The sequence below is a fragment of the Lissotriton helveticus genome, chromosome 1_2 (assembly GCF_964261635.1).
Source record: "Lissotriton helveticus chromosome 1_2, aLisHel1.1, whole genome shotgun sequence".
In the NCBI taxonomy this organism is placed as follows: Eukaryota; Metazoa; Chordata; class Amphibia; order Caudata; family Salamandridae; genus Lissotriton; species Lissotriton helveticus.
The window spans coordinates 130,782,979-130,798,206 of NC_136058.1; the positions used below are offsets into that span (position 1 = coordinate 130,782,979).

A 15,228-nucleotide genomic window follows, 5' to 3' on the forward strand; every position below is an offset into this window, starting at 1 on the left:
GAGGTTTAGCCTGCATAACTCGAAATTCACTCTCTGTCTCACATTCTGATCCCTCCAATCTGACCTCCAGTGAGCACCTATGCATCAACATCTCTACCAAACACCGCCCAGTATGCAAATTACATACATTCTACCACCCCCCTGGAGCAAATCTTTCCTTCATTGAACAATTCATTTAAATACTCTCCTCCAATAATGACACCCTAGTCGCCTGAATATTCCTGGGAGATTTCAACCTTCACTGGTTTAACCCAAATGATCAAGCTGTAAACTGTCTAAAAACCTTCCTATTAGAGCACAAGCTGACACAATATTGAGAAAGTCCAGGCTGTAACAAGGGTGAAACTCTAGACCGCATAATCTCCAAAGGAAAAACCATCTCAATAGATGCCATTATCTCTTGTGATTGGTCTGACCGTTACTGCATCTTCTCCCTAATTAAGAAGGAGGTATCACCGAAAAGGGTCCAAACCAAGAAAATGAAACAATGGAAACGGAACCTTAGGAATATTAACTCTATGGATCTAGCAACCCGCAGTAGAAAGGCATTGACTCCCCAGTTAGACATGTCTGATGTTCAAGTCCTCACAGATTTCTATAATACAACCATCGCTGGCATCCTGGAAGAAATCGCTGTTCTACAGCTAAAAAGTGCCTCCCTCAAAATCTCCAACCCTTGGTTAATCGACAACCTAAACTCTGAATGCCGCAATCTAAGGTCAGCTGAAAGACCCTGGAGATCAGTACCATCCACTGAACATCTAATCCACATGAGATTGGGAAAGGAACACTTATAACAAAAAAAATCAGATCAGCAAAGGCTGACTTTTTCCAAACACAACTCAATCAAGCCAAAAACCGCCCCAAGAAACTGTTTGAAATTGTTAAACAACAATCGAGCAAGACACCTAGCACCTCTGACCTTGCCGATGGCCTTCCATCTTGCGACGAGTTGGCAGTCTTCTTCACTGAGAAAACAAAGAACATCAGTATCGACCTTGATGCAAAGAGGGCTATTCTCCTATCAGCAGGGAGCGCTGCGCCAGCTCTCCATGAGCGGATCAGCCCCTCTAATACTGGCACCAGAAACGATGCCTATTGGTTCTCCTTTGCTCCCCTCAGCGAAAGAGATATTTACAACACTCTGCAGGTGATCAACCCATCAAATCTTTTCACAGACCCTCTACAACCACCCATCTTCAAAGACATCAAGGATACCATCCTCCCCCTTTGACAATGATTATCAATGCCTCGCTGTCGCAAGGCACGATCCCCGAATGCTTAAAAGTAGTGCAGATCTCCCCCATTCTAAAAAAAAAAGGAATGCAGACAGAGCTGATCTCAATAACTTCCGGCCTATCTCCACCATCCCCACGCTGGATAAACTACTGGAAAAACGCATACAGGTGAAACTATGTGAACACATGGAGTATTTCCAATTTCTGGACCAACATCAATCAGATTTCGAAGAAGCCACAGCACGGAATCTGCTCTCACTCACGTTATGGATGACATCTTGATAATGATAGACCACAACAAAGCATGCCTCCTGATTCCCCTTGACCTTTCTTCAGCTTTTGACACTGTTAACCATGACAATCTCTTATCCAGCCGTGAACACAGGATGGGCTTTTCAGGGCTGGTATTGCAATGGTTTACTTCCTTCCTCCATAATTGATCACAAAAAGGCAAGATAAAGCAATCCCTATTCCAGCCCTCCTCAGTGTCTATGGGGGTTCCACAGGAGTCAGCACTATCACCAATACTCTTCAATTTATTCCTAGAAACGTTGGCAAATGCTCTGTATTCCGTGAACCACCTCTTCCATATTTATGCGGATGACACTCCTCTTTATCTGAAAATCACCTCCCCTGAAGACTTCATCTCACTTAACTCTATCCTTTTGTATACTCAAAACTGGCTAACTGACTACCACCTCATGCTCAACACCTCCTAAATGGAATACCTTCTCCTCTCTCTGCCTAATCACACCCCCAAGTTTGACCACTGGATAAAAATTCTTACGGCTTTCAACTGCACTCCACGCATTATCGACTCTGCGAAATCCCTCAGAATCACACTGGATGAGCACTTGAACATGCAGAATCATATTAGAAATGTAAGCAAAAGAACTAAACACCAGATGAACTCACTAAGGAATCTAAAACCTTTCCTTCCACAAGAGGACTTTAAGATGGCCGTGCAAGCTCTGGTGCTGCCTAGGGTATACTATGGTAGTTCTACTCTTTGTAGACTTCCCAAATATAGCTTGGCCCCACTAAAGACGTTCATTAATGCAGCAGCTAGACTGATACACTGGTTCAAAAAGAAATGAGCACATCTCTCCAGCCCTCAAATCCCTAAACTGGCTGCCTTAAGAGGCTGAATACAGCTTAAGATAGCCTGCATGACTCACAAAGCCCTACATCTCAAGACTCCCTTGTATCAAGCTCAAAAACTAGAACTATCTGGAGGTTGCAGACAGTCAAGAAATGCAAATTAACTGCTCTTAAAACCACAGATCTTCCACAAAATGAGAACGAGTCACAGAACCTTCTCAGGTGCTGCCCCAAAGATCTGGAACTCTCTTCTACCAGAAGTTTGACAAATTTCCTCCATGACTACCTTCAAAAAGTAAGTTAAAAAAATCCTAATGGCTAAGTTCCTGCCATAAAACAGCTCTGGCCCACTGCTCATTGAATGCAACCTGATTGACAATTAGATTGCTAGACACCTTTGAATCTCAGCATTTGTCTGCCAAGTTCATGTATGTAGTGAATATTATCGAAAATTCTTCTCCATGGGCTGTATCGCACATACCTTAACTATGTTGCATGACTATCTTGTTGTTTCATGTATAGTCTTACAATACCTATTCAAATTGTAAAGTGCTCTGATGCCCTCCTGGGTCAAGTTCGCGCTATATAAGACTTTCAAAATAAATAAAATAAATCTCAGAGTACCATACCCTAAAACAACACTTGGGTATAACAAGCCATCTCAGAGTACCAGGGCTCGAAATATCTGAAAATTGTTACTGGATCTGCAGGTCTAGTAACTTAAAAAAAATACTCGACCGAACTGTAATGCTCTTGACCTCTGTGAGAAAATGTGACAAGTTAACATGATTTAACCTCATGGCTGCTATTGATATTCCTCTCCTGTGCTGGACAATAATAGGAATGGGTGTGGTCATGACGAGCTCAGCTCGTCATGTGCACACGAGCACCGTGCATCATGACGAGCTGAGCTTGTCATGAGCACGGAAGGGGTTAAAGGCATTATTATTGCTCATTGACTTCATGAGCAATAACGATGCCTTTAAACCTTGCTATATTGTCACATTTGCTCTGCTTTCAGAGACAGAGGACAAAAGTCAGAAAGGGCGGGTAGGACCTAAAAATAGGTTGCCCTAATTGAATCTGGCTCGCAACTGCAAGCGGGCGAGTGAATTTATTTGAGCCCTGAGTACCATACCCTTATAGCAACACTTGTGTATAGCAAGCCATCTCAGAATACCATACCCTTATAGTCAATACTTGGGTATAGCAATCCATCTCAAAATACCATACCCTTATAGCAACACTTGGGTATAGCAAGCCATCTCAGAATACCATACCCTTATAGCAACACTTGGGTATAGGAAGCCAACTCAGAGTACTATGTCCTTATAACAGCGCTTGGGTATAGAAAGCCATCTCAAAGTACTTGCGTTTTATTTCAGCACTTGGGTACAGCAAGCCATCTCAGAGTACTATTCCCTTATTACACCACTTGGGTATAGCAAGCCATCTCAGAGTAACATACCCTTATAGCAACACTTGGGTACAGCAAGCCATCTCAGAGTACCTTGCCCTTATAACAGCGCTTGGGTATAGCAAGCCATCTCAGAGTACCATGCCCTTATACAAGAAATTGGGTATAGCAAGCCACACAGAGGACTATGCCCTTATAACTGCAACAGGGTATAAAAAGTTATCTCACAGTACTATGGCCTTAATATAGCACTTGGGTATAGCAAGTCATCTCTGAGTACCGTACCCTTAACCTCCATACGCTCATTGATCTCCTCTGTCACTTGCACTGTCTTTGTGATGTCATACAAAATGCACTGTTGCCATATGTCATTGTATTAGATTGGAAATTACTACTTCAGTAAATCAGGTAGCTTTAGGGCTTAGCATAAACCTGACGTCTTTACCATCTAATGACAGTGCCATGTGAGCCTTGGTTATCTGTAGGGCTTCCTTCCTCTACACCCACCGGAACATGGGGGCCTGGGCGGTGAAACTATTGGACTATGTTGGGTGGGGTCTGTGGATTGTTCAGAGATTGAACCCAGGGAAGCGGATGTCCTCCTATATGAGGTTAGACATGATTAAGTTGAGGGAGTTAAACACAGCATTAAAAAAAAATCATCAAGAATTATTTTTGCAGCTCGTCTTTGTTTTTTCCTTGTTTTATTGTTCGCACGGCATTTAAGAAAATGTATTTCATTACGTACTCACATTTCATAAAATCCTAAAAGAATATGGGCCAGATGTAGGTGGCCAAATACCGGTCGGTAACGGGCGAATTCGGCCGTTACCGACCGGTAATTGCATTTTGAGATGTAGGGCATGCATTTACAGAATCGGTATTTTACCGATTCCGTATTTACCGATTCGGTAAAATTACCGAATCGGTAAATACAGACTCGGTAAAATACCGATTCTGTAAATGCAGATGTAGCTGGCGCATGTTAGAGTGCCACAGGGCTTTAAGAATCGGTATTTTACCACCCAATCCAATTGGGTGGTAAAATACTGAATCCAGGTGTGCATGCACATGTGTGCATGCACATCTGTGCCATGTGACACACAGACATGCCCTTAGGGCATGTCTGTGTGCCACATGGCGCACATGCCTATTTTTGAGGTGCCAGAGGATGTCAAAGTGACACCCCCTGCACCCTTGCTAAAATCGGTATTTACCGAATCTGTAATTACAGATTCGGTATTGCCCATTGATTCCTATGGGCTTCAGGGCCCATAGGAATCAATGGGCAATACCGAATCGGTATTTACAGAATCGGTAAATACCGAATCTTAACGATTCGGTATTTACCGAATCTGAAATACCTACATCTCCCCCCCCCTCTATTTTACCACTTCTTAAATACCGAATCGGTATGATTCGGTATTTAAGAAGTGGTAAAATAAAATTACCTACATCTGGCCCTATATCACTGAAGTGCAGGTAGCAGTTTAAACAGTTTTTCTTAAGCGAGCAATAATTATTAACTACCAATCTAAGAGATTTAAAAAATGATCTACCAGTGGCGTAAGGCAAAATCACATAATGATGAGACCATCCCCTGTGGTGAGGGGCCACTCTGTCTCCCATATTTCACAAATATACATTGGCTTTGGGCTGAATGGGGCTCCCCTAAAAGTTTGGCGTGAGCCTTGAGAGTTGCCCCAAACAACCCACCTCCCGGCCGCAGGGGCCTGGGCTACACCCCTGTGATCTACATCAGAAATGACACAAGTTGAAACATGTTTAATGGGACAAAACGATAGCGGCTTAAAGTTAGGAAAGTATGCTGGACATTACAGATGTTGATAATGTACATGTCAAATTTCAGACATTCTGCAGTAGTACAGAGTAAGACGATTACGTTTCGACGCGCTATTTGTACCTGTGTGTGTTTGTTGCAAACAGTGGAAACATGTTTGGTTTCGTGTTTTTTTTAATATAGTTTTCTGGCGAAGGATAACATCCCAGAAATCGTTTGCAAATCGAACTGGGCTGCCCGCGCTGCATCTGAAAGCGTTTCACGTCAGATCGGATAATTGTGGGCAGCAGGGGGTTTGTCAGATAAACATACAACCGGTCCTCTCCGCTAAACCCGAGTTGTATACCCAACAAATCACAATTGAGGCTCTGCTTTGACTACACATAAAAATATTTAAATGGATAAGCACTAGATGATGGGTTTTCAAATTGAGGCAGATAGCAGCGCTGTATGTATGCAATGATGTAAAGAATTGAGCAGGGCTACTTAAAGGACATAAAAGATGTTCTAGCACTTTCCACCGTTGCCGTTTATCAGGATTGACCTAGATTGAAGCAGACAATAAAAGCTGTTGCTGTACAGAACAGCTTGACTGCCATTCCGATTTGAATAAAATTCACGTGAAATGTGGTCAGCACTGGAAAGCATACTCGCCCCGTGGAAGCAAGGGCAGGCTGTAAAATGTACATTGATGTTTCCTGGAACTGCAACAGAGGCGTATGTTGAATGTTGACTATTAATAGCCCTCCTTGGAAATTGGTTTTAGTAGTTGTTTAATATAGGAAAAGTGCCTGCATTAGTAGCCTGCTTGAGTGACAAGGGCAATAAATGTTTCAGAAAAGTCCTGTAGCTCAGTCCATTCACCTCAATATAAAATACGGGCCGCAATGTGGCGTTTTCTTTGGAAGACATTGTTGTCCGTTGGACAGGTATGAAAGGGACTATTTGCTCAGTTTTTTTTTTGTGAAATTGGGTTACAATGTCTACATTTTCCTTTTTAACTAAAACCAGGCACACTTTGTTAAATAGCAAATGTTAAATACAGAAATACATACTATGCAAATGAGATGATACATTTTAGGAAATGCAAAAGTTGTTGCAGTTGCTTACTCAAAAGTTCCCAAACTTAAGAAGGATAAATTAAAAAGTTGAAAACATTAAAATGTTAAAATAACTATTAGACTGTTTAAAACCTATGATAGGGCTTCATAAAAAGATCAGAGGAATGCAGATGCTACTGTGAGCAAGGTTTGCCTCTTCTTGTTTCTGAGCTGAGCTGTCTGGAAATATAGCACTAACTCTGAGAAATATTGGATTAAGTGAATTCACTTTACACCCTCCAGGTGCAAAAAACAGGCGCAGTGCTCTGTGCTCCTTCAGAAAGGCCCATCGTCACATGACCCAGGAGGGCACAAGTTGCTTTATAGCCAAAAATTTGATTTTGTGGTCTTTGTAGAATGAACATCTACAGTCATCAGGCTGCTTTCCTTTCAGGTACTGCATATCCATAGCCAGACACAAAAATTTAACAAGATCCTAGGCCTCAAGCAGTATCTCCTCTGGTCAGTCCATGTTGGGAATATTATAACAAAAAGTCTACGGCCTGCTAGTGCTCTTGATTTTCAAGAGTGCCACAGCTTTTCATTGCCTTCAACCTACCTGCCGAACTCACTCTGTTATGCCCCTTTGCTTTTTGCCCTTGCAGATGAACTTGCCTGTCGGGTGATTTGGAGCAGTTAGGTCAGAAATCAGACTTGAACTTTCCTAATGTATTCTCGGTTCCCAATTGCCCATTCCCATGGACTTCTCTACTAGTGGACTGTACCTTGATCCCCTTGCCTATGCTAAGAGAACCTTCAAGATCCAATTTCATGTGATAGAAATTGTATTGTTGTCTAAAACCAACCTCTTATGTATTCTTTTATTTAGGGATAGATTATTTAAACTAGTGTGGTTTTATATTTTGAACTGTTAGATTCATGACAGCATCTTAAAATGTTACTTATACGCACTTATTTTGGATCTTTAACACAACAACCAAATTCTATAATGTTGTCTGAGTTTTATTATGTCTAATGTTCTTTTATAGAAACTGTCCTAATTTCTAAATGTATAATAAAGATGGTTATAGATTATTTTCAGAACATCAGGTTATTTTGTCCTAGTTCTGTGTAGACACAGCAGAGCTTTTGGTTTGAATGGTTCTTGTTAGACTAAACTTCTTTAGGAGGTTCGGTCTATCATTTGCCATACTTTATTTCTATAGCATGGTTTTGAGAGAAATATACCTAAACCTGATTACCAATTTGTGAGTTGTCCAATAATTAATGGTCCTCATTGGGTAGCTGACAGTTGGACAACCTGTTTCCTCACCCCTCACTACAATCAAGAAAGGTCTATTGGGAGAAGTATTGAACCTGAGTAGAAATCCTACCCATTTGGCCCAGTAGGAGTGTTAAGGGAATGTTCGGAAGTGTATTGGGCTTCTGCTGCAACAATTTCATCCACTTTCTGGAAAGGGCACCAGGTGCAGATCTTGGTGCATCCCTTTAGAAATGCAAACTTAATTTTGTGTTAACTGAATTACTCCTGAATTTCCAGGCCTGATTAACATCAAATAGCATATAAATATATTTTTTTAAATAAGATTGTCTAAGTCCTGGAAATGCATACGTAGTTCCCATGTGAGCCTGATGTAAGACACATAGACTTACAGAAAAAAACTGTGAATCAGAACCAGAATGCAAGAGTAAGTGATATCAAAGTAAAAAGAAAGAGACTGTATTATTAAGGCAATATTCCTCAAATAGAATAGTTTTATATATGTTCAGTAACCCAGCTACCAGGAGAATTGATCTAACATTTTGGTAGAAATGAGGGATATACCTGAAAAATAGAGTTCTTCAAAAGTTTAGGTTAACAGATCACCTTCATCTGTTTATAGAACATACCAGATGCCCTCTTCAAAGTTGGTATGGAGAATGGAACCAATATACTGCTCATTTTGACAGCACAGTTCCTAATGAGCTGGTATCTTTTTCTTTAACCATGATTGGACATTTATTTTGAGTAAAAGACACAAAGATGATGGACGGAATGCAGAGCAAATCAAACTTTCACCCCCAGTCAATAGATCTGGGTTAAATCCATTGTTCTTTTGCTCACCAAGCCACTCCAGTTTGGACCCAGCCACATGCAAATCAGTCTTGACCCTGTGCCTCAGGTGAACAGTCCAGGCCGAACTACCAAGCCAGGTCCTCCCTGGACTGGAAACAACCATCCTTGGACCGGTTTCGGGGCATCACCCGTCTTCAGCCAGTCTAGTTCAAATGCAGTGGCACAGTGAGCCAGGGACCCACGTCTGGGCATACCCGGCGCACTTTGGGCAAGAAAGCAAAAGACACACAGATGATGGACGTAATGCGGAGCAAATCAAATATTTACCCCCAGTCAATGGATCTGGGTTAAATCCGTCATTCTTTTGCTCACCATGCCACCACAGTTTGGACTCAGCCATTTAGAGAGTACCTGGGGACCTCCATATTTTGACTTCTGAAATACTCATGTTCTTTATTAAACAATTTCAAATATCTCCTATGAGAGTTATAGCATTACGCAAGTAAGACCCTTAGAATAGACTTTTTTTAAAATTTATTCACCCATGATATATTTAGTAGTTTCAATTTAGGTGATAATTTGGTGTAGATCAAGAGTTTAGATACATTCCTTGACTAGGGTTTGAATGCCAAAATGGGCACCTATTGAATGATGACAGAAACTTAGTTGCGGCAGATGGTATCTTAGAATGCAAATCCCTCAGGGTGGAGATTGCAAGCTGAATGAAAATTCTAAAAAAACTTTTAGGAAATGGACCCTGAAGAAATTAAACTGCCAGTTCAGTCATTAATTTCTTTCTGGAAATAGTTATTTCTTATCTTTCATAATGATTAAAAGTGTGAGAAATACCGGATAGTGGTCCTCAGGGCAATGAGAAGTTAATAGGCCCTAATAATGCCATTCAGGATCTTTTGCCTCTGGTGTACTTGGGCCCCAGAACTGTGGTTCCTCAGACTGGAAACCAGAAGCCACCTTCAGGACTTGACTCTCTGAGTAGCGAGGCAGAGCGGTCCAAAGCTGACTCAGGGAGGTGTCATGGGTATAAAATCATAAATTATCAATGGAAATATTACACTCAAAACATCAATTTCTAATGAGTAGTGTAATGCACAGAAAAAACTACTAAACAATATGTGCAACCTTTCAAATACAGACAACATGCCAGGTGAAAAATCTAATGGGAAGTCATTATAAAAGGTTTCCATTGTTACATGAGCTGCTCACTCAAGAAAGGTTACAGTGACGAACTATCCACGTGAATGTAGTCTAGACCCTGTAGATCTGAGGTGCCTTTAATCGTTGTGTGCCAGCAGACTTAAAATCATAAACCAATTATGAACCCATATGTGCCGGAACCAAACTCAATTATAAAAAGGCAGGCCTACTGGATTTGTCATAAGATAACCACAGCACTTAGATCATACTTTTGCATTGCACTAGTCTGCCGAGCAACCTTTCAGGATGCAGAGTTCATTCAGTCTAATGGGCACAGAAGGCAAAGACATGGTTGCCTAGACAAAAACCTCTCCTGGGTACACTGATTCAATACCCTGGTAGAGTTCGGTTGATACTTCTCCCTAAGAAAGGGGGTGTTTAGGAAGCATGCACAGCCCCAGAAAGAGAACAACACATTATGGTGTCCATACTCTTCCTAAGGTACACACGAAAAATATATAACTTAATGCATCACTACACTATCGATTACTTGGAGTGCTCCTTCAACCCAATAACTTTCTTTATATGAACACTTTGATGGGACTACTGTGGGCTAATATAGATACATTTTTAAATTTTGAAGCACTTTGTGTGCTTGTTGTTATGTTGGCCCCAGGTAAAAAGCCCTTCATTTCTTTGGATCCATGATAGCAATCTCAGAGAATGTGCAGCTGGCTCCAGGAGCCACACGACCTGATGATCCAACTTACAGTGTTAAAAACAATACTGGACTGGAATATTGACCTTAAACTCACTCGAACAAAGGCACCTCATGTGGACTAAGGCATCTAGAATGAAGATTAACCCTGAGGAGCATGAATCATTCTGCAACCTCATACAGGCAGCCATCTTTTTCTCTAACTTACTTAAGATGATGGACTTTTTTACACAATGTGGTTTCCGACACATGACCACAACAACTATTTTGTGTATGGTCTCCTACTTGATTAGTGTCTTTTAAAAGGGTAGACTCACATCCAGCATTTGCAAGAAGGGTGAATGTGGCATCTGTGTGTACCTCTGACTCCCTCTCCAAGTTACCCCCTCATTCAGAGCAGCTTTTCAGATCATCTCCCAAATTGGTTAGCGTTTGAGCTCATCAAATTTGGTGTACATTCTCTGGTGCATTCTTTTTTGTTGTTGTTTATAATGTCAATATACACCTGTGATTAGGCCTGAAAAACATCACAAAGAATGCAAACGTGATCTCATTGAATACTGAAAAGGTTATCATATGAGATGTAGCTGGAAAAAATACGTGGTCATTTGAGCACACACTTCTATACTATGGAAGCAATATTTAGGAGAAGGAAAATAAGTTGTATAAAATACAGCATCAAAGATCTGAAAATCTTAGGGATGTGAATGCATTTCTATGCACAAAGAACATATAAATGTGAGAGAATGCTGAAAGGGCGAGACAACAGTAGCTTAAATCATCAAATTTTAGTAGGGTAATATATGTTGTATGTTGTTATTGTTCATAATTTTCTTTTTACAAGATATGTGTGAAAAGCAAGGTATTATGATTAAGGCATCTGTGATTATGACCAATGATTACTTTTTTTCCAGCTCTCAAAAGAAAGTGAATGAAGAATGCTGCCTGGGTTATAGCATCTGACGGGCTGAGCTACTCTGTCGGAAGGAGGTCTCAATGAGCCTGGTAGAGATACGGGATCTGTGTGAGGAGGACTAAGGATATAATAGGATGTCAACTGAGACAGAACTTCAAGTGGCTGTTAAAACCAGCGCTAAGAAAGACTCCAAAAAGAAAGGTAGGACTATTTTCCATCTTCTATGTTAAAGTTGCTAATAAACAGGCTTCTTTCAGGGAAAGTAAAAAATGAGGAATTTGCCATGGTGTGCAGGAGACTGGATTTCCACATTGCGCTGTTAGTATTGTTAAGGTTTGTAATGCAATTCAATATAAATATGTATTCATATATATTGGAGCATGTATTAATATAGACCTGCTCATCTAGCTCAGGGTTCTCCAAATGTGGTCCTGGAGGGCTGGATCCATGTTAGATTTATAGCATATCCCTATTTAGATAAGTGTAGTTATCTTAAAAATCGGGCATGGAACCAGCCCTCCAGGACTAACTTTGGAAAACCCTAATCTAGCTGATCTCTCTATAATATAGTGATGCCACAAGATTTTCCAATTGATAATTGATGATAACACAGAAAAGGGTAATACTGTTAAATACAGTTTTATAGTAAGGTGACGGAAGTTTGTGTTAAAGAATCCTGCGATCCAAGATTCCATAATTTTCCAAGTCAACCCAAGCTATACCATGTAAATCTTAGCTGGAAAACCAAACTTTACTATGCATTCTCTAGATGCAGTGTATGCCCATTGTGGTGTTTCGGGATCCTTGAGTTATATTATGAATTCATTACTTTCTCCCAAATTATTTTTGCATTGAAGGATGCATGGGAACAATGATAAGAAAGTACGGGCTAAGCATCCATTTATGATGCAATTCATGTTAAAGTATGTTTACTCTTTTTTGGATAGGCAGAGTATTCGAATGTCCTCAGGCTTCTGCACCGAGGAGATGGTCTGATGTTGTTCTTTCTGTTCTCTGACACAAGTGGCACTTTTTAAAAGTTTACATTATTTGTCATCCATTAATCAAGGCCCCTGTTATTTACAGTTATTGTTAACATATTCTTGTTCACTCCCTCTATGGGTGATGTATATTTAGGATACCTAGGTAAATATATGTTCCTTATTGTGGAAAATAATAGTTACACATGACCACACCACTTTATTTATAACTAAGGGCCTCATTACGATGTCTGTCAGTAAGCATCCGACTGCTCGTTGGAGGCTTACTGACCAACATGGTAGGTTTACATTCCAACTGCCAAATTACAATGTCGGTGGTCTGAGTGTAAACCGGCCAAGTCTATTCGACTTGGTTCGAAGGGTTCAAGGAGCCCATCTGCCAGTCGGAAAGTGCCCATAATTCCTTACGGATGGCATGTCTGCTGTAAGGATTATGATGTCGGTTTCTGACAGCCTTTCCATGTCGACATTCCTGACATGGAATGGCATTCGGAAAGTGACTTTGGGGGCCCCTAACAGGACCCCATCCCTCTGCGTCTGATGTTTGTGGTCCTAGGGGGCACCTATGATGCCCCTCTTCTCAACCCTACACTGTGTGGCAGGCACCATGAGGTGCCTGCCACACGGTACAGGGATGTGCAAAATCGGCGGCTGGTTTCGGACTGCTGCTCAGGTACCCATTGTAAAATAGGAGTTTGTAACTGCACCATGTGCGGTCACATCGTAATCGAGGTGCCGGGACTGCCGACTGGAGATGAGTTGGTTCCGCATCCACGGTGAAGTCGGTCCGACCCACAGCTTAATGAGACCCTTAGTTGTTTACTTGCACCTGTGTTTGTGGTTTCTACTCCACATGAACATAATATAACTTCCACACTGTACTGCCCAAAGCAAAGGACTAAAGTCTTGTAATTGGTCTCTGTTGGTATGGAGCTCTGTGAGAAATTGGGTTACTGGTTGACTGGGGTGTGAGCCCTGGTTGAGCAGCAACCATAATCCTCGATTCCCCATTAGAGTAAGGCACAAGCAAACTCCAAAGTAATCTGTGCTCAACCCAATAGTAGCTTGGCACAGTACAGTCAGGCTTAACTTAGAGGCAATACATAAAGTATTTGTGCAGCACTTCAAACAGTAAAACAGTGAAAACATCACACAAAAAGATTGCATACCAACTTTAAAAAACAGAGCAGTCAGTCAGTCAGTCAAATCACTTTATTCGTATAATAAAAACCATAAAAGTACAGAACATACATATATAGACCCTTACAAAATACATTTAGGCCGAGTAATTCATAAAATTCATATTATAATACAAAAGATATACACTACAAGATTTAAAAGACATAAATATATGTATAAAACAATCTAGTAAAAAGACAATCAATTACGTAGGTTCCTGAGTCTCACAGCTGCTACAAAAAAACTTGCTATATAAAAGATTTTGCAAGGCTTATTTAAGAGTTGGAGGTACATTAGAGCCGGTTTAACCTGGGTAAATCCATTTCTCTTTAAAACAGGAAGTAAAAACTTCTTTCTGATGTCATTATAGTGTTCACAGAACATGGTCAAATGCATGGTTTCTTGAGCTGAAAAGTTGTCACAGGTACAAGGCCCTAGCTCATTTTGTTTACACCCCCCTGTGATTTACCTAGAAAGAAGTGCATAAGATTAAATCGGAACCTGGTTAAAAGCAAACGATGGAATGGCCTATTTACAATTTCCAAGTATGGTTCCATCATAGGTACAGTCTTTAAAAGATAATGTGCTCTAACGGACGTTTTTCTTAACTCCAACTCTTCTCGCTCACTTGACCACAGATTCAGGAGCTGTGTTCTGACCCGCACCAGATCAGCATTCACAAGCTTATCCGGGTGGTCATAAAGGTCTTGGCAGCCCACATTGGCTAATAAATTCTTGATATAATACAGACAAGTGATTTTATTAGCTCCATCCAAAGAGATACAATCCCTTATAATTCTATGATTTAGGTCAAGTTGTGAATTAAGCCACGTTTTTAACCAGCAGATTACTGGGGCTAGCTTCAGTTTATCCATTATATAGTTCATCCCTAGTTCTTGGTGTACAGCAAAAGTTGGAGTGGATTGGGGGACCGACGAAAGATTGCGGAGAAACTTGTTCTCCACTCTCTGTAACCCCTCCATCGGCCTATAGCCCCAAATAGATGAACCATACATAGCTATTGCTATACCCTTGGATTTGTATATATTTAAAATGGCCTCTACAGGTTTTGCCCCTAGCTGCTGTGCAAAGCCATTCACTGCCGCAATTGCTCTAGTCATCGCATTGATCTTGACCTTATGTTGTGCGGCCCAAGTCCCTCTTTCATCGAACAAAACCCCTAAATATGTGAACGCGGGCACACTGGTTAATTCTGTGCCTTCGCAAAAAAAGGTTCTAAGGTTGCTCTTTTTTTTCCTACCTAAAGTCATTACATGGAATTTAGCAGTGTTTACCCTAAGGTACAATGAATTCATAAAAAGCCCAAAAGCATCTAAGAGCTTCTGTAAGCCGACCGATGTACGTGCTAGTAAAACAGCGTAGTCGGCGTACAGAAGTACTGGGCAGCGATCATGACCTATTAGCAGAAAATCCAGACTAGCCAAATCTAAAACTTTGCCTACATTTTTAATATAAAGAGTAAAAAGCAGTGGAGCTAAAATGCAGCCTTGCCTTACTCCCCGACCTGACTTAAAGTGCCTGGTGCAATTGCCTTCTTGATCAATCCTATCCTAGCAGTAAGATC

At 40.9% G+C, this 15,228-nt stretch overlaps 1 protein-coding gene across 7 annotated transcripts in view; it reads left to right on the forward strand.

Annotated features, from left to right (window-relative positions):
- Positions 1-15,228, forward strand: part of DAB1 (DAB adaptor protein 1) — a 964,054-nt gene that overhangs the window by 336,263 nt on the left and 612,563 nt on the right. For all 7 annotated transcript variants that reach the window (XM_078670000.1, XM_078670038.1, XM_078670055.1 and 4 more), the window contains exon 2: positions 11,462-11,664. In XM_078670000.1, the coding sequence (XP_078526126.1) occupies positions 11,598-11,664 (67 nt within the window). In that variant the 5' untranslated portion in view covers positions 11,462-11,597. The remainder of the gene's footprint in view (positions 1-11,461; positions 11,665-15,228) is intronic.